The 24350-nt window shown below is 41.2% G+C and overlaps 4 protein-coding genes across 8 annotated transcripts; 1 reads left to right on the top strand and 3 right to left on the bottom strand.

The window, feature by feature from the left end:
• Positions 1-1373: 1373 nt before the first annotated feature.
• Positions 1374-3549, bottom strand: rpl37a (ribosomal protein L37a). Its single transcript, XM_034614887.1, has 4 exons — positions 3409-3549; positions 2604-2732; positions 2132-2214; positions 1374-1541 (listed from the first exon to the last, which is right to left on the bottom strand). Exons 1-4 carry the CDS (start codon positions 3409-3411, stop codon positions 1478-1480), a joined length of 279 nt encoding a protein of 92 aa, XP_034470778.1. The 5' UTR covers positions 3412-3549; the 3' UTR covers positions 1374-1477.
• A 106-nt stretch (positions 3550-3655) lies between these two features.
• On the top strand, positions 3656-6443 carry cfap410 (cilia and flagella associated protein 410). Its single transcript, XM_034614886.1, has 7 exons — positions 3656-3897; positions 4010-4028; positions 4447-4493; positions 4597-4826; positions 5151-5301; positions 5750-5849; positions 5939-6443. Exons 1-7 carry the CDS (start codon positions 3821-3823, stop codon positions 6101-6103), a joined length of 789 nt encoding a protein of 262 aa, XP_034470777.1. The 5' UTR covers positions 3656-3820; the 3' UTR covers positions 6104-6443.
• Positions 6440-14468, bottom strand: orc2 (origin recognition complex, subunit 2). The gene is made up of 16 exons (XM_034614879.1): positions 14279-14468; positions 12869-12940; positions 12613-12768; positions 11139-11225; positions 10932-11021; positions 10803-10834; positions 10633-10690; positions 9704-10011; positions 9501-9610; positions 9154-9286; positions 8901-8997; positions 7683-7829; positions 7427-7598; positions 7275-7336; positions 6877-6995; positions 6440-6787 (listed from the first exon to the last, which is right to left on the bottom strand). Exons 2-16 carry the CDS (start codon positions 12936-12938, stop codon positions 6704-6706), a joined length of 1725 nt encoding a protein of 574 aa, XP_034470770.1. The 5' UTR covers positions 12939-12940; positions 14279-14468; the 3' UTR covers positions 6440-6703.
• Positions 14469-15330: 862 nt separating this feature from the next.
• On the bottom strand, positions 15331-24096 carry zgc:162816 (uncharacterized protein LOC571260 homolog). Of its 5 annotated transcripts, XM_034614881.1 has the most exons (12): positions 23944-24077; positions 21354-21358; positions 21031-21077; positions 20348-20504; positions 20129-20258; positions 18214-18364; positions 17959-18139; positions 17082-17200; positions 16508-16634; positions 15929-15991; positions 15740-15845; positions 15331-15645 (listed from the first exon to the last, which is right to left on the bottom strand). In XM_034614881.1, the coding sequence occupies exons 4-12, from the start codon at positions 20491-20493 to the stop codon at positions 15556-15558; spliced, it is 1113 nt and encodes a 370-aa protein (XP_034470772.1). In that variant the 5' UTR covers positions 20494-20504; positions 21031-21077; positions 21354-21358; positions 23944-24077; the 3' UTR covers positions 15331-15555. The 5 variants fall into 5 exon arrangements, with proteins under 5 accessions (XP_034470772.1, XP_034470776.1, XP_034470773.1 ...); XM_034614885.1 differs by lacking the exon at positions 21354-21358 and having other exon boundaries at positions 21031-21052; XM_034614882.1 differs by lacking the exon at positions 21354-21358 and having other exon boundaries at positions 21031-21110; positions 23993-24076.
• Between the last annotated feature and the right edge of the window lie 254 nt (positions 24097-24350).

Raw genomic sequence — 24350 nt, 5'->3', positions numbered from 1 at the left:
CCTACATTTACCCTTGGTGAGGAGGCAATAAAAGCCAAATCTTAAAATATAACAAATAGCTCTCTGATCTTCATGCTTTAATCAAAATTTATAATTAAGGGTTTTGTGAAAAAAAAACAGAACAAATCACAAACTGAAAACTATCAAACATTCTGTTGCGCTTTATTCAATAAAGCATATCACAAGAATTTCATCACATGTCAATTTGATCAATTGTTGGGAGCTCTGAACAGCTTTCCTTAAATTGAGAATGAGCTACTGGGCAAATAAGAGAAATCATTTTCAAGGGGAACACAACATTTTCCAGGACATTTTGCAATGCGAGTCCTGCATCACTTGTTCCTGCCACCTACAGATTTCCCAAGAGCTGTGCAGCCTCTGCCAGTTCCTCTTTCATCTTCAGTGCATCAGGCAGACACTGGGCCCTCTGTCGGAGGTTTTGGGGCAATTGATGTCTGTGGTGTTACTTTGCTGCCATCTTAAGAAATACAAATTACCACCAAGGTTAATTTTTCTCAATAGGGAGCCTAAATTTAGATTACATAAATGTTTTTTATACACAAATTTTAAATATTAGATTATTTTACCCCTTACTAAAATAGCACACTGAATACATATTTAACCAACTTTTCTTGGGGTTTAAATGCTCAGATGTTTTTTTCTACTTTCGATAGTTGAAATGTTTTTCATTATCAGTTTTAAACTAAATATTTAGAAGGCATTTAGTTTTGTGATCTAAGTGTTGGTTTATTAAATAATGTTATATTTGGTAAAAAAAAATCACCATACATCCCCTACCAATTTTACCTTCTAATGTCAACATGATTTTGTATTTTTATTTTGCACAATTATTTCTCTTATTTGTGTTTGTCTAATAGATTTTGTGTATTCACACTAAAGTGCCATCAAAGACTAAGTCACATATACAAATACACTGGTATAAGTAATACAATTTACGCGTGTTGAGTCAACCAGCAGCTGGGAACAGATACATGGACTGCAGCCATTGATGCTAAACCTCGTATCTGTCAAGCCAGTACCTGCATTTAAAAACATCTGTATTCCACATTTAAGATATACAACCGTTTATAATCACAGTTTATCAGCATGTACTACCCTTTTGATCTGAGTCAGTTCTCTAGAATTTGCTGCAGATTTATTGGGCAGATGTTACTGGGTAAATACAGCCACCTGAACTCAGAGTGACACCACTCAAATCTGTGGTTACTCACCAAATTCGCTAAAGGCGCAGTGCAGGTGTTGTCTGCCAACCACATGCAGGACAGGAAAAAAAACCTTTCATCTGTGATGTTCCCCTTATAAGTTGTAATTAGAGTGCAACGTTATAAAGTGAATGAACGAAGACACAAACAAGGGATTCCACTCCAGACCGCTTTATTTTGAGACGTTGGTCATGTCCAGCCGGTTAATTTATAGAAAACTAAGTCCCATATCCACCAGTGATTGATTCACAGGTTTACTGGTCCTTCAACTCCTTCAGTCTCCTGATGGCGGACTTGACTGTGACAGCGGAAGTTGTGCTGAAAAATTAAAAAAAAAAAAAGATTACTTACAAAAGGTTCATTTTAATGAATAGACCAACCCCACACCCACAGGCTTTATAATACATATCCTGTCATACCCAACTTTAAACTGACGATTCTTAATAACTGGCTACCCTGAATTTTATTTGGGAAATCTGGTGTGTGGATGTTTTCCCTTTTTCTTAATTTGAAAATGACAAATGTCACATTCTACATCCTGGTCCTACTGAATCTCAAGGGTATGCAAAGTTTATAATATGGACACACAGGATTAAACTAAAGTCCTCTTGCTCTCAACACGACAAACATTTTTATCCTGCATTGAGGAAAGTCTCCAAACAGCAGTTCCTTACAATGACAACTAAATGAATGCAATCAAAGGGATGCTTCATTCGAACGTGTTAAATATACTGTGTTTCACTCCATTTAATGGGATTTGAATTGTTTTAGATCTACATTTTCCATATTAGAGTCTAGCAAGGACATGGCTTTAAAATAAAATTTATAATTTAAATTAAACTTTACGCTGTATAATTAAGTTCTCTCCACACTTTGACATACACCTACTGAATTAGAAAGAAACCTACTTGTACGTCCAGGCGCCTCCAGCCACTGTCTTCCTGCAGGACCCACAGTGCCAGATACCAACAGCCCTCCTCTTCATCTTGGTCTGTGAATATAAGTAAAACAGATTAATGACACAAACACATCTTATTGTCCTGATTCAAAATACAAACTTTTAGATTGGTGTCAACTTCAAACATCAAGATCAGTGCCATCTAATGGTCCGATCCCCAGCTCCTCCAGTCTGCATTCTCAAGTGTCCTTGGACAAGATACTTTTACTAAGACACCGACAGTTGAGTGTATGAACGTCGTGAAAATGGACTCGCTGTGTGTAGAAGTGCTGCATGAATCAGTGTGAATGCGTTTTTGAATGGTGCATAATACTAGAAAAGCAATGTGTACATTCAGTCCATTTGCCAGTCAATGAGGGCGTCGCTAACACCACATTCTCCAAAACATCAACTAGTACAGCACACTCTTAAGTCAGCCTTACTTTGCCGCAGAAAGAGCAGGTGTATTTTGCGTGCTGGGAGATTTCAATTTTCTTCACCATCTTCCTCAGCGACGCGCCGTAACGCGTGCCGTATTTACCAACGATCCCCACCTTCTTGGTGCGCTTGGCCTGTGGACAAGAAGACAGTGCCAGTGACACAATAAGCAACATTATAGAAGGTGCACATAGTAATACATCCAACGTCATTTAATTTCCCATCAGAACAGTTTCTTACAGGACTATAAAAAGTGTAAGTGTCCAGAATTAAGTTCTTTATAAACTCAAACAGTATCGTAAGGATTACATAATGACAGCTGAACGAGTCGGGGACAACACCACGTGGTGTCACTTATTGTATTATTGAACACATTCTGAACCAGCTCCTTCAGCAGAAGTGCAACCAGCTATGTTACACAAGCTTTCGTTAGCATGTTAGCCTCAAAGCTAACTTCAACCAGATCAACAACCCTGAACCGAGTCAGGAGACGACGGGCTCCAGTTAGAGAAGAATATTCCGCTTCACTTTTAAACGGCGGCTCCTGTGTGGGCTAACACTAGCCACCGTACAGCCAACAGCCCGCCCGGCACTGACACCTGGTGAGAGTAGCCATGGTGGCGGCCATTTCTGTCTCAATGGGAAATGAAAACATCGTTTTTCCTGGTAACACAATCACTAATCGTACACAATAAACAATCGGGTGTAAACGAGGGAACATGACAATTGCACAGAACGTTTCATTGTGTCATTTATGGCACAGAAACCATTAGATTGACGCGGATTACACCGCGGACATTCTTCGCTCACCATCTTTTCAGTGGAGACGTGGGTCCAAAGAGAGAGAGCTTAGTGCGCAGGCGCGATTTACCATTTTCCATTCCGCTGCATTGTGGGACATGGAGTTTTTTTGATAACGCTACACTAAATTTAAGACATTAAGATAAAACTTCACTCAAAATAAACAGCTGAATTATTCGTGCTTTGCTTTTCAGTTTGTGCAATTATGAATAATAAGTCTTTGGAAAATTATAAAAAATAAATGAATGAACTCGTAACTAGGGACGCTTCAGTCGATCCGCGCATGCGCATTCATGTGCTGGACGACAACATCCTCACTGCTCAGTTGAAATGTTTGCCCGCTCGTCATAATGCGGCTTTTGTTGTTCGTGAAGATATAAAACATTAGATCTGTAATTTATTGTGGACTCAGTAAGCGGATATGAAGCTAACACGGAAACTGGTGCTCGCTAAGGCGAAGGCCTCCGACCTGGACAGCGTGAAGAAACTAAACTGCTGGTACGTGTTTACATCGGAGTAGCACACCTCTGGTATAATTGACTTCATGACAGCTCCAGCTTTCATTTGTTTATATTATAGTTATGGTAACGTTACTTTTTGTTTTTTGCAGGGGATGCAACCTTACTGATGTGAGTACTAAAACAGCGGATCGAGATCTTATTTATTCAGATGCAGTGGTGGACAGTAACTAAGTACATTTACTCATATACTGTACTTAAGTACATATTAGAGGTGCTTGTACTTTTCATTAGTAATGGCATTTATACTTTCTACTCCACTACATTAGTCTGACAGCTATAGTTTTCAGATGTCAGTGTAACCATGTGTCTCCAGATGTGTTAATTCTGAATGTTTGTGATTAAACTGGAGGATGAACTGGTCGTTTAAGTGTTGAAATTGGATTGCTGTAGATTGAACTACACAACAGTATATAAAGTAGTTCAAATGAGCTCAGCATGAAACATCTACAGAATCGAGAGTGGTACCATGCACCGTTGTTCTCTATTGTTCATAATATGAATGTTCCTTTATACTCTGTCCTCCCAGATTTCAATCTTCTCTCAAATGCCCAACATTAAGGTGCTGACACTGAGGTGGGTCAGACACATGTTACCGTTGACACTGACGTTACTATTACACTGAATTATTCCACATGAACAATGAATCCTGGCTGTGTTCTTCTTCCTCTCTCTGCAGTGTCAACTGCATCTCGTCTCTCGCTCCTCTGGCGGACTGTCTGTCTCTGTGTGAGCTCTATCTGAGGAGGAACATGATTCCCTCTCTCTCCGAGCTCTCTCACCTGCGCCCGTTGACACGTCTCCGGGTGCTCTGGTTTGCCGAGAACCCCTGCTGTGGAACTGAGTCCAGACAGTATCGGCTTACTGTGCTGCGCTGCCTGCCTCGTCTCCAGAGGCTGGACAACCAGGGTGAGTGTGCAGATGACTGTGGTGTATTCCAGGTGATTTGGATAAAACACATATCCGTGATGAGGTTAGAAATTATTGTATTAAGGCACACCTGTATGTTGGCGAAGCAATCTTACCTCCGATTCTGATCAGATCACATGATCTTCAGTAAAGATAAAGTCAGTTGTCATTTAAAAAAATTATCATATTGGCTTAAAAGGTGAAGTTTTAAGTTCATTCTTGACCTTGAAACCAGCAGTTGACAAACAATGGCACTTTACGTAGCTGTTCTGCATCTTTTGTACAGCTCATACCTGTGATGTGTATGATGTATTGTGTATAAAGTAGTGACAGAGGATGAGATTGCACTCGCTATGATGGAGGGGGATGTGGTCACCATGCCGCCAGACAGCGCCCTAAACCAGCTTTCTACAAATGGACTTCCAGAAGCAGAGACAGAGAATGACCCGCTCAACTACAACATGGAGGAGACCAAGTAAACATTACCAATATACACAAATGCTCTAGAATAGCACTCAGTAGAGCTCATACCTCTGCCAAGGCCCAACTGTCTCCTTTCATTCAATCAAGCTGCACTAAATTAAACACACTCACAGATATCAGAACCCTCAAGGTGCCTGATTTCTTTCATCAGTATCGATGAATATTCTGTTAAAACTGTGAAAGTCACACCATGTTAAAGAAAGAAAAAAAGCCCCGGATCTGCACTAAAATTGAATAGCTTCTTACCTCACCCATAAGACATACGTTCACCAAGTTGAACAGAAATCTGCTCAGAAGTTTGTGTTACCCTGCTTACAAACAAACAGACAGTGGTGAAAACATTACCTCCTTAGCAGTGGTAATTGTAAGAGCCTTGGCTGAAAAAGCTGCCGGATTAATGTTGACATGTTGAGATAACATATTCCTTTCTTTTTTTTTAGTAAAATCAGAGAAGGGTTGGGGATGAAGCCCCTTTCCATTGACAAGTTCTCCTCTCTGTCCTCTCCATCAACCAAAGAAACCAAATTATCTATGAAAAAGGTAACCTCTCATCTCTTAACAAAACTCAAAGTATGTTAAATGTTCTATACATGTCAGCCATTCACTGATCGCTCTGATAATATTTTCAGACACACACCCTTGATGCAGTTCTGCTGCTGCTGAACGATTTGGAAGAAGAGGAGCTTCGCTTTGTGCACACAGCAACGCAGAACAGACTCCAGACGTACACACTGGACCCAGAAACACTCAAAGATTCATTGCAGTCACAGATAACTACTGACATCCAACACTGAAACAACATGGTCCGAATCATAGACTGTATATAAATATGGATCACATGTCAGCTTCCTAAAAGTGAAGCCAAAGTATCTTGATCGCCCCCTGGTGGCTGGCTGCAGACATCTCATCCATATAAGGTCTATGTTCCTAACCCCCCTCACACATGCTTTCTGATTCTAATAAGCATGTCTTCATTGCACGTCGCATGAGGAAGAGAACTGTATAATTTCCTCCGCTTTTTTTTGTTTTTTTTGGAGTAGCATGCCTACCTGCCTTGTAAGAACAAAAGAATGTATGTTTTGCTAAAGGTAAATCTATTTCTGTAATGAGAGAGAATAAATTGCAATACATTAACTTTCAGTGTTTTATTTTAATTACACAGATGTTGGCAGAAAACATGTACACATTCACACACAGTGAATATCACAATGCTACAAAGGGACATTTAGTTCATCAGTAATTTGACTTCAACTGTGCAGAGCCTGTAAGCTGGGTGCGTGTCTCGTATTAGATGTAACTAAGCCTTTGTATCAGTGACTGATCCAGTCAAAGTGTCTCTGCTGGGAGAGCCAGTTCATGAACTCAATTTAACAGGAGTCTCAAGCTTCTTCTTTTCAGTCGCCCTCCTCATTCTCCAGGAAGTCCATCAACGTGTTTGCATCCACTGCAACCATCAGGTACTCCACTCCATCTGCACCCTTGAAAATCAAGGAAATATATGTTAGTGAGGGACACTAGAGTCTGAATAGGGTTATAACACCAAGTTGAAAACTAAACAGAGCTCCACCTTGCGTGTGCGGATCAGTTTGTGGTCTCTGAACTCTGTCAGCTGGGTCCTCAGAGTGAGATCGGAGTTGACCAAGAACGCCTCTCGACAACGCTGGTAGAAGTCTTGGAATGACAATCCTGCACATAGCGACAGGAAAACACTAAAATCAATATAAGATGCTTTCAGACATGAACTGAACTCCAGATAAACTCCTGAAATTATCCAGAGGGGGCTGTATGTGAGAACATAAATGTCCAAGTGAGAGCCTCTGGTCATTCTCCAGAGTTCCTCCTCCTATTAAAAACTCAAGACCCAAGTGTGCAGACATTCTCCAGGGTTCATGTCTGAAAACAGCTATAGATACATTTTAGGAAAAAAATCTGTTCAACATTTTGAAGAATTGAACGTGTGTGTACCTGTATATGAAGGATTGTCTTTGCTTTCCAGCTGAAATTTCACCAGCAGTTTGAAAATTCCTCTGCAAAAAGAAAAGACACGTATCCATGGGAACTCTAAAAACAATGCATTAGCCATTTAACAGCTCGTCATATCATCAGGTATGTGGTACCTGGCATTTGATGTCAAGCTACGGAGCACGTGTGTGAGGGAGGACAGCGCAAGAGCGCCGGTCTGTTGCACCAGGAGAGAGTTTTCATACGACGTCTCCTCTGTGTAGTGCTGGAACGTCACACACTCCCACCACAGCCAGTTAAACTGACTCTGCTTAAACTGGTCCCACACTGGAAAGACAGGACAGATTCAGCTGCAAGCGTCCATCACAACATAATTAACCCTGCAGTATACACACACTAACAAACACTCACCCAATGGAGCGTTGATGTGGTCTAAAGAAGCCACTAGGTGCAGGTTGGGGAGGGATGCCAGCTGCCCCAGTGCACTCTGGATCTTTTCTCCACGCATCATCGGTCCATCGATATTATGGATTAGCAGGTACACATGAAGATCCGGGCCTGTGAAGACATGCTTCATTGTAAGGTACACAATTCCAAGCGACACAGGCTATATGACAGAGACCCTTTTCACACCTGGTATTAACATGTCCTGAAAGATCCGATCATAAGTGGTTAGGGTTAAGTTCGTCTGTTCACACCTGGTATTAAAATGTGTCCTAAATGTGTCTCCTCTGACAACTTGGATTTGATATCACTTCCTATCTCTATATGCAAATAATCATAGATGCCATTTGTATTCGTGAAGATCAAATGATGTGAAGTGAGTTTACAGATGTGTTTGTGTAGCTGTGTCCCAATTCAGGGGCGGCCTCCTTCAGGGGATGCGGACACGATGAGTTTTATGTCTCTTGGTTTTTAACTTGTGTACAATAGGCTTTTTCGGGACATCCCGTCACTTGCCCGCACCATGACGTCTTCAAAAAAGGGTTTGTCACTGAAGCACAATGAATACTGGGACACGTTCGCCCAAGAAGGATCCACCTATTGGAGCCTTTGTTTCTCAGGGATGGAAGAATGCATTTGGAGGTGCCTTCGAAATTACACAGCCTAATTGCGCCACGCTGCTGTGACGCAATCGACCTTCAAATGCAGCCTCTGAAGGATGCAGTTCCTTAATTAAGACACATCTTCTTTGTCACAGTGTGTGTGTGTGTGTGTCTGTGTCGGTGCCAGCAAGTGAGAGAGATGGCAGTAGAGAGAGAGAGGAGTCAGGAGGGCCTGAATGAAATCAATGACCTGTGTGCAGTTCTGCTATATATAAATATTGTACCCATTTATCAGTGTTGTTTTGGTGGTGGCCACAAACAAACCAATGTATGTGCACTGCGAAGAATAAAAACACGTTCAGCACATTATGAAACTGCAGTGGGTCAGAGGCACATTAACGTTCACACAGCTAAAAGAATGTGGCCACGTACATACCAGACCACCTCTGAATGTGGTCTGAGTGATCGGATCCTAGGACACACTTGGTGCATTCAGACTTGTACTCAGCGCTGAACCCTTGTGATGGGATCCCTCAGGACGGTCGTTAATACCAGGTCTAAACAGAGTCAGAATCACACTCACTGTCTTTAAGGGTCTGTGTGATAAACTGGATCTGGTCTGAAGGTGTTCGGAAACTTCCCTGGTGCTCCAGAATCTCACATGTCAGAGCATTTAAGATCTGCAATGAAAGCATTGATAAAGAAAACTACATAATCCAACATGATCAATATTGTTTGTGTTTCTTCTTCGAAATTTCAACAATTTGACTTTTGTTTCACTCTTTCTCCAGTTTAAGACTTTAATTTATGATTCAGACATTTACTATGATACTGACCGATTTAAGAGTAATGGAAGGGAAGAATCCATTAACCACAAGGTGGATCTCTTGAGCCAAGTGAGACACACGGAAGTCCTCCAGCAGAGCTTTTTTACTCCCCAAACCATAGACGAGCACACTGAAGCCCAACCTACACACACACACACACACACACACACACACACACACACACACACACACACACACACACACACACACACACACACACACACACACACACACACACACACACACACACACACACACACACACACACACACACACACATTTAGTCTTCTACCAGTTCTCACAAGCAAAATCCACTAAGCTAAGAAAATGTATTCAATAAAGAATATCACACTTACTGTAACTGTAACATCCATTTGCTGAAGTGCTTTTCATGTTTGCTGTGGAGCTGCTGAATCTCTTTTACGTAGCACGATGGCTTTCCCTCTAAAAGCTGCACCAACATCTCCTATTAAAACAAAATAATCACAAATTCTAGCTCACAGATTTGGGAAAGCAGCAGCTTTACTAACATGTAGGCTAGAGGCTGTCGTGCACTGACCCTGTCCAGTTTAGGGGTGTGTAAACGCTCGAGGGTGCGGTCTGATGTCAAGACTTTTGAACTACCATGGGCCTCAAAATACTCCTCAACCATACTGGGCTGGTTGACGGGCTCAGGCGTGTTCTTGCTCCTCTTGGCAGGAGTCTTGTAGAGAGCTGCAGATAAACCTTTACTTGGTGTTCGTGGAGTCTTCACATTTTCCTTATCCTCTTTCTTCACTTTCTGCTCTTCTTCCATTTCATCTTCATCGTCCTCCCCAGAGTCTGAGGGCGACAGCTCACTGTCGCTTTCAGAGCGAAGGCTTGGATCTAAAATTATCAGAAAAAATAAAAACATACTTGGATAACAGCTAAAGTCTCAGTGAACATACATTACTTAGTGTATCAGTAACGCCACACTGGATGTGTGAGGTGCGTCTGCATCGTGGAAAGTCTGGCTTTTCATTTCGGTGTCCATGATATCGGGTTAGAGCTGCAACACTACCTGTATGAGCTGCGTGTATCAGCCTCTTCTAGAGAGTCAGGGTTTCTCCTATTTTTCACAGTTCACAGCAACACAGACAGTTAAAATGATCTCTTACCACACTTTCAATGTTTATTCGTCAGAAATGTCATAATAGGGTTAGGTCAATAAATGTTTTCCACACTTCCCCTACCCGTTTCAAACTAAAGCACTCTAGCATTTCTGTTGATTGAATCCATTCATTTGTTTAAAACGTTTTTGTTATGGAATATTTGTAGGACCAGAAGATGCACAGTCCTGGCATTCAGTTGAGTAAATAGGCTGCTTTTATTTGAAGAAATAACATTCATACCAGACACGCTGCCTGTGTGAACAACAGACATGTGCAAGACGCAGTAGATAAGCAATGTAGATGTCAAGTGCTGCAGTGTGTTAGAGCAGCTACTTTCATTCTAACATAAACTTACTTGTGATTCTCTTCCTGAGCCTGTGCGGTGTTGTGGAGACAAACTGGACCTTCTTGTTCTGTCATACATGAAACAAAGGTCACACTGAAAAAAAAAGATCTTCAACAAGGCAGCAGAGCTACAGCTGAGAGAAAAATGACAAGAAAAAGATATGAGCCTTCGAGTCTCACCCTCTGTGGTGTCCTGCTTTCACCTCGGTGGTCTACACAGCAAGGGAGAGAGAGGAAGAATTTTGATTTGATTGTGTGTAAATGGACAAAAGACAGGATGTGCACAAAGAGATAGGTAACTGGACTCACTACGTCCTGTTCTCGTGGGAGTGGAGGGTTCAACGTTTGGGGTCTTGGTGAAGGTCACACTTTTTCCGGGAGTCCGCGCCAACTCACTTGCTATGATTAAAAACACAAAAACGTTTGTAAAACCTGTAAAAACAGGTTAATAACCATCTGATGAATCTAGTTGATGCTACACAATATAATAAGTGTGAGAGTAGTGGAGGTTCTCACCAGTCTGAGCCATGCTGTGTCCTCGTTTGACTTTCTGAAAGGTGAAAATGGAGGATCCAGCCACTCTGGACATTCCCTCATCGTCCTCTGTTAACCAAGAAAAAAACAGCATCACTTACAATCACTACTTTTATATCATCATCTGCAGCACTCATGCTAATGTAGGCTGTACCAGGAGGAAGAAGTACAGCAGTTGACCATGTGTATAATATAATTCTAATAATATTCTACCCTCTCATGCAGTGTTGGGATGGGAAAAAAGGTACATTTATTTTGTTACTGTGCTTGAGTATATTTTTCATCCATCTGTACTTTACTTAAGAAGATTTATATTTTACTTTTCACTTTTACCCCACTACATATATCAACAATTATCTGTATTACCTAATCCACTACATTTTTTTTTTTATATCTTTAAAAGTAATCAATAACAAGAGGGTCCAGTGATCCAATCAGAGCAGGCAGGTAACATTAGACCCCAGTGATGCTTTAGCAGCAGCATCACTGGTGAAGAAGTAGTTTTACTTTTAATAATGCAAGTACATTTAAAAGGAGGTACTTTATTTTACTTTTGAGTACTTCCTCCACCTTCCTGCGCTGATGTAAATGGGAGGTAGGGATGTCCACTAACCAGAGGGTCTGTGGTTCGATCCCCAGCTCCCCCTCCTGCATTCTGATGTGTTAATAGGGTGTGATTTAGGAAACGCTGCATATCCAAGCGCTGTGAGAATGTGTGTGATTGGGTGAATGTGACTTGTACTGCAGAGTGCTTTGAGTGGTCGATAAGACTGGAAAAGCTCTATATAATTTCAGTCCATTTACCTCAGTATAAAACAATACAACACCATTGTCAATCTCTACAGCGGTTTCAAAAGCATTATTACAATAAAAATTACAACCTTGATGAAGCCAGGCTTTACTGCAAGGACTGTGTTACTGTGTTAGGTATATACAGTCTATGGCTGTACCTTATATACTGACAGGAAATTACGCTAAAACTACTTAACCAATTTCCATGACATACATTTTCAACAATTTATGATGTTCAATGACATCATAAATTATGGTGTGAATCCCAATCAGGGGGCAGATCTAGGATATTGCAGGGCATTCTGTAACACTTTGGTTTATTTCTCAGAGAGCAATTAACGGATCTTGATGAAAACCAAAATCAGGCATGTTTAAGGGACTGATATGTCTGAGTGTGCGCACTTTGGTGCAGATACAGATAAAAATCAAGAGCTAGTGAATTTAAATGTGGTTTTATAAAAGGGGGCTGTTGGGCCTCGCAGGAGGTATTGATGTTCTAATTTTGCATTATGTGGCTCAGTCCAAAAAGTTTAAATATAAACTATAGGAAAATAAGTGATCCATCTAACATATATATTTGTATATTCCAAATTGAAAAGGGCTGCCTATCAGCAAGGTTGACCACTCACAGTGGATTTTCATAGAATACAAGTGTCTCACTCACCTTCTGTATTGTCTGCCCCTAAAGCATGAATATAATTCTGCTCGTCAAAGACTTCATTTTCATCCTCATCATCCTCTTCTTCCACTCTGGTCCGCCGTCCTGCTGGGCTCTTAAACGTTACCATCTTCTGTACAGAGCCGCCATTACTCTGAACACCTGACAGTTACAACACACACACAGGGAGGAGGTCAGTGAGACTGAGGAGTCATTGAACGTATCAAGAACTAACACACTGAAGTGACTCTGCTGTCCATACCCTCCTGTTTGTCCACAATGTGCTCCAGAACGTCCCCATCCCCGATGAACTTCACCTCCAACACGCTCATGACTGTAGAGACACACAACATACACAGTGTTATGAACACAACAAACACAAACTCCAGAACTTATAAGGTTTTATGTTATCTGAAGCCTGTTTCAGAAAGCAAGTTTTGTGAAAACTCAGTTAGTTGACTCAGAGTTGATGCAAACTCTGAGTCAGTTACAATAGCAACATTCTCTGTGAAGAAAACCTGCCTTCTGGCAGTAACCTTCAGTTTCTCCTCAGCGTTCAGACTGAAGGAGGAGTCAGATATAAGCAGTATCCTAATTCAGAGGCTGCGTCCTTCAGAGCCTGCATTTGCAGACCGACATTTGCAACTAGACTGTCCTATTTCTAAGACTCATTCAAATGTGGTTGACAAATGCATCACAGCGAAACAATGGCTCCAAATGGTGGATCCTTCCCACCCTAACTTATCCAGGGATTCATTGCACTTCAGTGAAGAACTGTTTTCCAAAGAGGTAATGGTGCTGGTAAGCAACGAGACATCCAACGCTTGAGTATCAGGCGTCAACTCAGTTGAACAGCTTACGGTATACATGTTAAAAACCTAAGGAGCATTAAAACTTTCTCGGCATGTCCAACACAAGATAACAGCAATAAGGGCAGGACGAGCTGACCACGGAAATCCTCTGTAGACCAGACCATCTCATTTTGGTTCGGTCTATGTGGCCCATGAAGGAGGGGGTCTTTGTGAGCCGTGTAAACCTCGTCCTCCAAAGGATGCAGCCCCTGATTTGAGACACATCTATGGTGTGATGTTTGCAGTCAGAGACATAATATGCTACAACCCTTTCTGATTGACCCATTACCTCACATAAATGCAGTGTTTCTCTCTTTTAAGTCTTTATTTCCTGCAAGTGTAAATACTGTAAAGTAGTTAGTATGTTTTTATTTTCAATAAAGTCAAAATAGTCCACCCGTAGCACCTTAAACACTTTTACAGAGGGCATTTTCTATTTGCCTGTCTTTTGCCTACACTTGTGTATTTTGTGTAAAACAGTAGGAATATTACTGCAACATGTCATAAGGTATATTGTGCAAAAACGAAATCTCACAAGGAGGCTCCAGACTTTCCCCCTGGTTGCCATGATGACATGTTATCTGTGTTCGATTGATGAGGGCTTTTTACCTCCACTTATACTTAATTCAACTCAGACTCGAGTAAACTAGTCTGAATCCCCTGTAATGAAACCAGTGACTCAGTCGGGTTTACTAGGAGAGTTTGTGAAAGCGGCCTCACATCGCTACACAGTGTGTTCAGAGGAGAGACGCTGTGTGAGCAGTCAACAACAACACAGCGACTGTAAACTACAGAACATGTAGAAGCGTAATCAAACTTACTGGATGATGTCAGTAACAATCAGGAGGAACGTCAACAGAAGCTTCACAGCCTGACAGAGACACGGGAGGACGACGTGACAACTTCCCGCGCCATCCTCCTTATGGTTTTAAACCACGTGACCAGTGAAAGGTCACCCGGCGGCCAATCAGAGCGGCCGCTTCGGTGAAAACAGCAGTTCCCAGAATGCTCTTCGGCAGACGAGCCAGCCCAGCCTATTCACTGCTGAGATTTCTTTCAAACGAATTTAGAATGAATCCAGTTTTATTATCAAAAACAATATAAACACGAATAAAAACATTATTTCTACTACTACTGCTACTTATAATAATAATAATAATAATAATAATAAAACAGTAATAGTAATATGGAAATAATTCTTGATGATGATGAACTTTCATTAATTCATGAAAAAATCGAAACAGTACGTAGTTATTAATGATTGATTATAATGTTAATAATAATATACTATAATTATGATAGAAATAATAATAATTACTATTGTTGTTGATGATTAACGTTTATTGTTTATACTTTGAAAAAAAAAATCTACTAGTTTTTATTCTTCTTATTAAGAAGAATAACAATAATGCTATGAGTAATATCATATTAAGTTATTATAATCTAATAATGACGATAATAATAATATAGTAGAAGTACTGATATGGAAACAATAATAATTATTATTGTTTTTGTTGATGTTATAACGATTATGTTATTATGATTATTATGGTATTATTATAAATTGGTAATAACCGCAATAATAATAGAAATTAATATTAAAATAAAAATTGCTTGTTTCTGAAAAAAGGGTTTCTATTAAAGTTATGTGGAATGACTAAGGGTGTTATCAGTAATATGTAAGAAATAGACATAATCATGATAAGCATGATCATTAACTATTTTTAATCAACATTAAGTGGGAACATGCAGCTCATTGGCCGAAGCATTATACTCTGTCCTTGCCACAACACAATGTTTTGTTTAAATCCACAAACCGACACACTTCAAGAACACTGCAAAGTGATACTGATGGAATGATGAGGAGACAACATCGTCCTAAAGCCTTGATTTATTCAGACATTTTAAGTTTATGTGTATTTTTTCTACATTTCTTTTCCCACATCACTTCAGAGACTTCTGGGGAATAGGAATTACATTCTACTACTCATATGTCTCGATTACCCCCAGAGGGGCAGAGAAAGAGGGGGTGAATATTCTACAGTCATACTGGTTGTGAATTCAAACACAGGCATTACAAGTTGATCCAAGAAGTCGTTCACCAGCCACGGGTAGGTGTCCATGTCCCCAGCAGACGGCCCTCAGAGTGCACGTGGTACACAGGGTGCATCATAGCCGTTGCACAAGACTAAAGAAATGAAAAGAGATGGTCAGACAAGAGATAAGGGACCAAATAAAACTGACCAAGCAGTAAAGTTAGCTCCACATTAAACAGTACTAACATGGTAGGGGAACAGCGTGAGCAGAGAGCCGAGGGGGTATTTGCTGTAGTCCAGCTCTCCTGAGATGGGCTCCACTCTACCATGCTCCTGGGTCATAGACAACAACCTGGAGGGACAAAAGTGCCTTGTAAGAACTTCAGTCACACTTTAGCTTAGTGCTAAGATTAAAGGTAAGAGTGATATTATTACTTGAGGTTTGGATGTCCTTCAATCACAGCATATCCAGTGGGAAGATTTCCAGCTCCATCCAGACTGAGCGTGGTGGGAAACAGCAGGTGAAAGGTTATGTCAGGACCGTGACATGTTCAACCAATACAGAGCTAACACTGAAATGTTTAGAGTTTTGGCATCGAGGCTCTGAATTCATCACTTCCCCAGATATGATTACATAGATAATGACAGGTGTGCAAAAATGTTTAACCCCCCTCTCAAAACCTACAGGTGGATGCTCGGGTGGTGGAGGGGATGAATCCACAGACAGTAATACTGGCACAGGGCAGCAGAGGCATTGACAAGCATAGGCAGAGATGGGAAATCTTTGCAGCTTAAAAAAACCCCATGAAATTGGGAGGGTGTGTATGTTAGAGGATTGTGTGGGGTGAGACATGCCACATGATTAGACCAGTGTAGCTCGAGTTGACTGTATTAGCTTCACTTGCTTTAGATACTATTGATCTACACAAATTATTTTGTCAACTCTAAATGCTTTAACGGTTTATCTGTTCAATCTCCAAATTCAAACAGGGTAAACAATACTAACGAAGGTACCTGAGTCCAGACCATCCACAGTCGACCAGGAGCTGGTTCCTGTGAGGACAGTGTCCAATGACTCTCGTCAAAACCCTCACAGCCACGTCCTCCAGACTGCACGAGCCAACCACAGACTGCTGCACATCTGAAAAACAGCAAAAACGACAACTGCTGTTTAGTGACACTAACCATTTTCAGATGTGAGCTCTGGAAATTCTTTGCCTGGACATTTTCTGGAGTTTGCCCTTCACATATGCAGAATGCAGCAGGAGATTCTCCAAGTTAGACACGTTCTCCAAAACAGGAAAATCTTCAGGGCGTTCAGTGGAGGGGTTGCACCTGGGCATATCATTCAGGGGGCAGAGTTTTTACTAGGGGACTGGCAGGAAAACCCCCAGAGAATGTCCGGAGCAACTGACTCTGACATTAGCGTTCTCACATACAGACCCTCTGGATGATTTCAGGAGATTATTAATGGTTCACTGCATGTTTGTAAGCAGCTTATTTTTGGTCATTATGGTAATTTCAATTTGAAACCTACATAAAATGAACTGGTACATTAATACAACAACGTCTAAATCCGTCCACACACCAAAGAAGACGTAGTTTCCAGGATGCACCTCACTGAGCAGCGCCATGTCTTTGATTGGGAGACTGCAAGAGGGGGTGGAGCCAATGCTGGATTTACAGTCGATGCCGACGGCCTTCAGTCTGTCAGAAACAAGCTCATTAATGATCGCATCAATACAGCATTCAATAAGGCATGAATCAAAAGACGAATTTACTTAAATAAGTGCTGAGGCCAATAACTATCAGCAGGGTAATGCAATTTAGACCCAACAAGCTGTAAACACAACATTGATTGTGCGTTCATGTGGTGTCGGAATAATCAGAAAATTAGTTATGTCTAAAAATCGTGGAAAAATAATCCAACCGTTTGACGAGTGCTCTCGGGAGCATCTAATCGCTCCTCACACCCCTGTTCAGTGCGTGACAAGATGCACAAAGCTGAAATTCTGTGCGTATTCCAAGTTTTATTCAAGGTTCTGAGTGTCGCTCCAGATTTCTCACTGACACATAATTGAAAATAAAGTGAAGTAGCCTAGTAGAGAATAATCCTTGAAATGTTCAATTTTATTAAAACCACAGCCAAGCCAGGTGAACAGAGATAAATTACAACCGGGGTGTTTGAAGACTGTTATGAGTGCCACATTGGTCTTGTTTGTAGTTTTATTGAAGGGTTCTAATATTTGTATCACTGAGAGGGAACTAAAACACACAGAGACATTACAAACTATGCTGCCAAAAAATGTCTCTATAGATAAATAAAAATAATATCTTGTTTCTAAAAATTTAATTTAGGTTAAAAACATGGTGTAGATGACGCGCAAACAAGCTGTACAGGGACAAATTATTCCACTGCCTCAAAAACAGTGGTACACATCAGCACCAGTTTACAGGATTCTTACTTTTCCACGAACTGTAGAGTCAAACTGGTGGTTTCCCGGGCAACAGCCTGTACTTGCTCCTCTCCCCTGCAGTTGTAGGTGTTCCCACAGTGAGCGTACACTCCTGTTAGCTGCACGCCCTCAGTCTCAGCGATGGCCTGAGCCAAACTGAACGCAGCGGGATCTGAGTGCAGTGCACCAGCTACGACAAAAGAGCAAAAGTACAATCAGCAGGCGCTCAGTCAATGATGACCGGCTGAGATGTGGTTCCCCTACCTCTCCCATTGCCACAGTCCAGCTTCAGCCAGACGTGCCACTGCCGGCCGTCTTTCAGCGGTCTCTTTCTGAGCTTTTCTAGAGCGTCGGGGTGATCCAGCAAAACCTGGAAGAGATCCAGCCTCTCTGACAGGGCTGCACAACGCTCTACCTACGCACGCGTGCACGTGCACGTGCACGTGCATGTGCACACACACACACACACACACACACACACACACACACACACACACACACACACCACTACGATTACAAGTAATTTGACATTACAATAAACAAGTATAACAATAAGAAACTCTGTCAAACAAATGTTGATTGCTCTGACCTGCATGTTGATAACCATATACATAATTGATTGGTTGATTTGCAGAAAAACAGCAGTTTTGATAGTTGCTTAGTTAATTTAATTAGTTCCCCCGTTATGGGTTCTTTACCATCTTTATTCAAGAGCGTGGTCTCTCAGTGTGAAAGCAGGATTCCTTGATTTCACATTCAGATTTTGTCATGTTTTCACTCAAATATACTCTGCTTGTGCTTAGATCTGCTTTGCTCATGTTTAAACTAAAAGTCTGCTTGCACTCAGATATTTTGGAGCTTGAACAGATTTCCTGCGCTCCAGCCTCAGCTCTTCTCCTCGTGCTCATGCTGCTTCAGTGTGCACTTGAAACTTCTGCTCTTGAATTTATTGGGGGTAAAAAGTCTGTCGAATTCCCCAACCAATAGAATCCCAGGTGTAGTGACGGTGTATGAAATTGCCCCGCCCTTGTTTTGGTGTCACAACTTCAGTCAGCTCGTAACATTTTCACTGTCTGTTATCTTATTTTTTCATGTACTAATTCTCGTGTCATTTCAGAATTCAGCCACTCCCCCCTGCTCTGCATCACCTCGTTCCCACGGATCCCAGTACCTGCCCCACCCCCAGACTCACCTGCCTGTCATTAGTCACCCAGTGTATATATACCGGCTCATTTCCTCTGTTCTCTGCCAGATCGTCTAGTGTGTTTTCTCCTAGCTTTCCAGCGTTATCCCGTGTTTAACTCTTCTGCCTGATCTCTGCTCTGACCTGCCTTTCGGACCCTGGATTCCCTTTTGCCTGCTCCCTATCGGATTTGTTTGATATCACTGACTGTCTGCCTGGTTTTTGACCTCTGCTCGTCCAATTAACCAGAACTCTTGTCTACTCCCATAACTGCTCAAGTGTCGTGCTTCTGGGTTCACGTCTGCCATTTTGTGCATCCTGACATTTGGTTACTTTTGCTTTTGGTCCTGTTCCTATAAAAGTAAGAGTAAAATAAAAAACAGGGCGGCGTGTATTTTGTTTTTAAAGTTGCTAGCAACAGTGTTTCTATGATGTAAAAAAAATAGATTAAGATCCTTGATTTTTTTGCGGCCCCATGATGACCAGGGACCTACTGGACTCCTGCTCCATGAAGGTGTCATCGTTCTTTTTTCAAGTGCACCAATGGGAAGCCAATGTAATAATAAAGCTGTGGAGTGTGCAAGTGCATGAACCCAGTTAAAGTAACCGCTCATACAGGGACTCTCAAAGGCATAAAGCCAACCCAACCACAACGAGGGAAGGACGATTTCACTTTTGAAAACTACACCTGGCATTCTACAGGTTGGGAAATTTTGAGAGACATGTTGCACAAAAAAATCAGAGAGCAGAAGAGAAATCCTAGAGAAGACGTTTAACACACACACACAGAATAAAACCGGAGCGCAAGGAGAGGAGCTGAAGTCCGGCTCTCACACTGAAAGACCATGCTCTTGAATAAAAATAGGGGTAAAGACCTCATACACCTGTGCTCCTGCTATGATGAGTAATGTCTGCAGTGTCCAAATGCAATCTCTATATTCAACATGTAAAGTATGTGCTACATGATATTTGTCATATTAGGTGAGTTGAGAGAACCTTATCAAAGGGAACAGAGTAAGCATATAGGATGTCATCATATCCATGGTCGGCATAGAAACAGGCCTCTGCAAGTGTGGATACCACGATGCACCTCCGTGATCCGCCCGTCATTATGTCGGCACACTCACTAGACATGAACAGAAACACACACACTCAAGACTCAATACGACTGAGCTATATGAAGTATTGTATGAGTGTGAGAGTGTGTATTCGTACAGGGTCTTGTGTGTCTTCATGTGAGGCCGAAGCTGGACCCCCAGCTTCTGACAACGTTCAATCATCCTCTGGGCATTTCTCTTCACTTTGTCCACATCCACCACCAGAGCCGGGGTACACAGGGCTGAGAGGGGCTCCCCATTCATACTGGCAGCAACTGGAGCATGCACACACAATACAGTACAATTCTCTTACAATTAAATTTGAGTGCATGACTGGCTTCAACTCTTATCCTTGACCCATAATGACACTATTGTTATGATAACAAACATACATAAATAGACTGTTTCATCATCAGCATTTATATATAGTCCTATTGCTATGCTTTACATTATGTAAGAACTTTAATCTTTGAATACTGAAATGTTTTAAAGAAGAGTTTAAAAACACAGCCTTCATTTAGGAGCAAAGAACGGTCTTTAAACTTAAAAGGAATATTGGTAATGTGACACTTATCATGATAATTACCAATATCGACTGATGTGAACATTTTTATCTGGATATTTTTGGCCATATCACTCAGCCCTACTTTAAACTATATTACAATGAAGCAAGTTACAAAAGTATCCACAAACACACCGGATTTTGAATGCTCTAGTCTAGATCTTTCTTTCTTTCTTTTAGCAATCAGTAATACTGTAGTAGACTATGTATGAGGCTACGTGTCATTAAAGATGACTTACCAGTTGGCAGCTGTAGGTGAGGCTGGATGGTTCAGTTAAGGTGATGGTGGCCAGGCAGTGTTGATCAGACACAGAGGAGGCTGAACAGGATTGGTTTAATGGTAAATATAGGATGGATGCATGAGTGTGTATATGGTCTGCAGGAAACAAACATATGCCAGATCCACCATGAACAATCAGGTTACACATTCAGTGTTATTATAATCATAACACCACATACTGTAACCAACCATATAAATGAGACTACAGGTACAAACTATGCATGCACTCCTACACCAAGTACAGATGTAAACACCTCAACACTTCACCTCAGTCTGAAGTCTGGACTCTCTGGTTAAACTTGAACTCTTTCCTCAAATACCTGCACCTTTACACAGGGCTGAGAGGGGCTCCCCATTACTCCCCCATACTGGCAGCAACTGGAGCACGCACACACAATACAGTACAATTCTCTTGCAATTAAATTTTAGTGCATGACTGGCTTCAACTCGTAAACTTGTCCAATAATGACACTACTGTTATAACAAATGTACATACATACACTGTTTCATCATCAGCATTATTATACAGTCCTGCTGCAATGTTGCACTATCATGGGGCCATTATTGTAGCAAAACTATTGACAAATATGAGTCTCAATCCATCTGTGTTCTATCAGATTTGTGAATGTTTAAAAGAATCTCCAAATGTGTAATGAGATTTGTGAACGTGTACAACTGCATTGCATCTGCAAATCCGTATTTAGAATGTGTGTGTGTGTGTAAACAGATTTGAAAATGTGTAAAGAAAATATCATCACATATGTATTCAGATTTGAAAGTGTATGTACACTACCATTCAAAAGTTTGGGGTCACTTAGAAATTTCCTTATTTTTCAAAGAAAAGCACTGTTTTTTTCAATGAAGATACCATTTAATTAATCAGAAATACACTCTATACATTGTTAATGTGGTAAATGACTATTCTAGGTGGAAACGTCTGGTTTTTAATGAAATATCTACATAGGTGTATAGAGGCCCATTTCCAGCAACTATCACTCCAGTGTTCTAATGCTACATTGTGTTTGCTAATCGCCTTAGAAGACTAATGGATGATTAGAAAACCCTTGAAAACCCTTGTGCAATTATGTTAGCACAGCTGAAAACTGTTTTACTGGTGAGAGAAGCTATAAAACTGGCCTTCCTTTGAGCTAGTTGAGTATCTGGAGCATCACATTTGTGGGTTCGATTATACTCTCAAAATGGCCAGAAAAAGAGAACTTTCATGTGAAACTCGCCAGTCTGTTCTTGTTCTTAGAAATGAAGGCTATTCCATGCGAGAAATTGCGAAGAAACTGAAAATTTCCTACAACGGTGTGTACTACTCCCTTCAGAGAACAGCACAAACGGGCTCTAACCAGAGTAGAAAGAGAAGTGGGAGGCCCCGGTGCACAACTCAGCAAGAAGACAAGTATATTAGAGTCTCTAGTTTGAGAAATAGACGCCTCACAGGTCCTCAACTGGCAACTTCTTCAAATGGTACCCGCAAAACGCCAGTGTCAACGTCTACAGTGAAGAGGCGACTCCGGGATGCTGGCCTTCGAGGCAGAGTGGCAAAGAAAAAGCCATATCTGAGACTGGCCAATAAAAAGAAAAGATTGATATGGGCAAAAGAACACAGACATTGGACAGAGGAAGATTGGAAAAAAGTGTTATGGACAGACGAATCAAAGTTTGAGGTGTTTGGATCACACAGAAGAACATTTGTGAGACGCAGAACAGGTGAAAAGATGCTGGAAGAGTGCCTGACGCCATCTGTCAAGCATGGTGGAGGTAATGTGATGGTCTGGGGCTGCTTTGGTGCTGGTAAAGTGGGAGATTTGTACAAGGTAAAAGGGATTTTAAATAAGGAAGGCTACCACTCCATTTTGCAACGCCATGCCATACCCTGTGGACAGCGCTTGATTGGAGCCAATTTCCTCCTACAACAGGACAATGACCCAAAGCACACCTCCAAATTATGCAAGAACTATTTAGGGAAGAAGCAGGCAGCTGGTATGCTGTCTGTAATGGAGTGGCCAGCGCAGTCACCAGATCTCAACCCCATTGAGCTGTTGTGGGAGCAGCTTGACCGTATGGTATGCAAGAAGTGCCCATCAAGCCAATCCAACTTGTGGGAGGGGCTTCAGGAAGCGTGGGGTGAAATTTCTACAGATTACCTCAACAAATCAACAGCTAGAATGCCAAAGGTCTGCAATGCTGCAATTGCTGCAAATGGAGCATTCTTTGACGAAAGCAAAGTTTGAAGAACAAAATTAATATTTCAAATAAAAATCATTATTTCTAACCTTGTCAATGTCTTGACTATATTTTCTATTCATTTTGCAACTCATTTGATAAATAAAAGTGTGGGTTTTCATGGAAAACACGAAATTGTCTGGGTGACCCCAAACTTTTGAACGGTAGTGTATATAGGTAAAAGTGTAGACAAATCGGTAAACTCACACATGGAGATTAATTACTGAAAAGTATTTTGCTTCAAGAGCTGAAAATACAGACAAGTCACCAGTCTCTACTCTGGCTCCATACACTGTATAATTTATATTATCTGTACCGAGTACATAAAGCATGAAATGTGACCAGATAACAATACTACTGAATATCAGTCACCACAACATGCCATATAAATACTCCCAAAGTAACACCCCAGTGTAAATACTCTGATTTGATTCCATATATAATGGAGCATTTGTTTACCTTCTCAGAAATATGAATTCATTGCAGAATATAACAACTAAAGTAAACAGTAAACGAACTGCTAGGTCAGTAAATTCGATCTGATCAGCCGACGTGATCTTCCCGGCGGCTGAGGGGGTGGAGTCAAAAATCCCACAAAGGATACAAACCCAACTTGAACTAATAAAGATGCTCTTACTTTCTTAATTGACGCACACGACAGGACATTCACTGCCGGTTTAAGTTACCCACTGTAACTGTCTCTGTCTTCTTTCCTGCGCTCCCCTCCACAGGCTGCAGACTGTGACACAGTGAGCAGTCATGTGTATGAACCATGAACCTATGGTCAGAATCATGGTGGTCAAACAAATGAGCCGCTGCTTCAAATGTGAGGCTCCTCTATTCCCTGTGCTACGGTACAGGTGCTGGGAGCAACCAAAAAGGACGAAGCGAAAAACGTCCTTTATATAGCACAATAAAGTCACATAACATGTACATGTTACCAATGGAAAACTTACAGAACAATCTAAAGCTCAACTCATTTTCATCCTTAGGGCAATTTAAGTTTTTATCTCACTTTATTTTACCTCCAGCTGTTCCTGTTTT

The sequence above is a fragment of the Hippoglossus hippoglossus genome, chromosome 17 (assembly GCF_009819705.1).
Source record: "Hippoglossus hippoglossus isolate fHipHip1 chromosome 17, fHipHip1.pri, whole genome shotgun sequence".
Taxonomy (NCBI): domain Eukaryota; kingdom Metazoa; phylum Chordata; class Actinopteri; order Pleuronectiformes; family Pleuronectidae; genus Hippoglossus; species Hippoglossus hippoglossus.
Note: the sequence above shows the minus strand (reverse complement) of the source record. Positions and strands in the feature narration are given on the sequence as shown.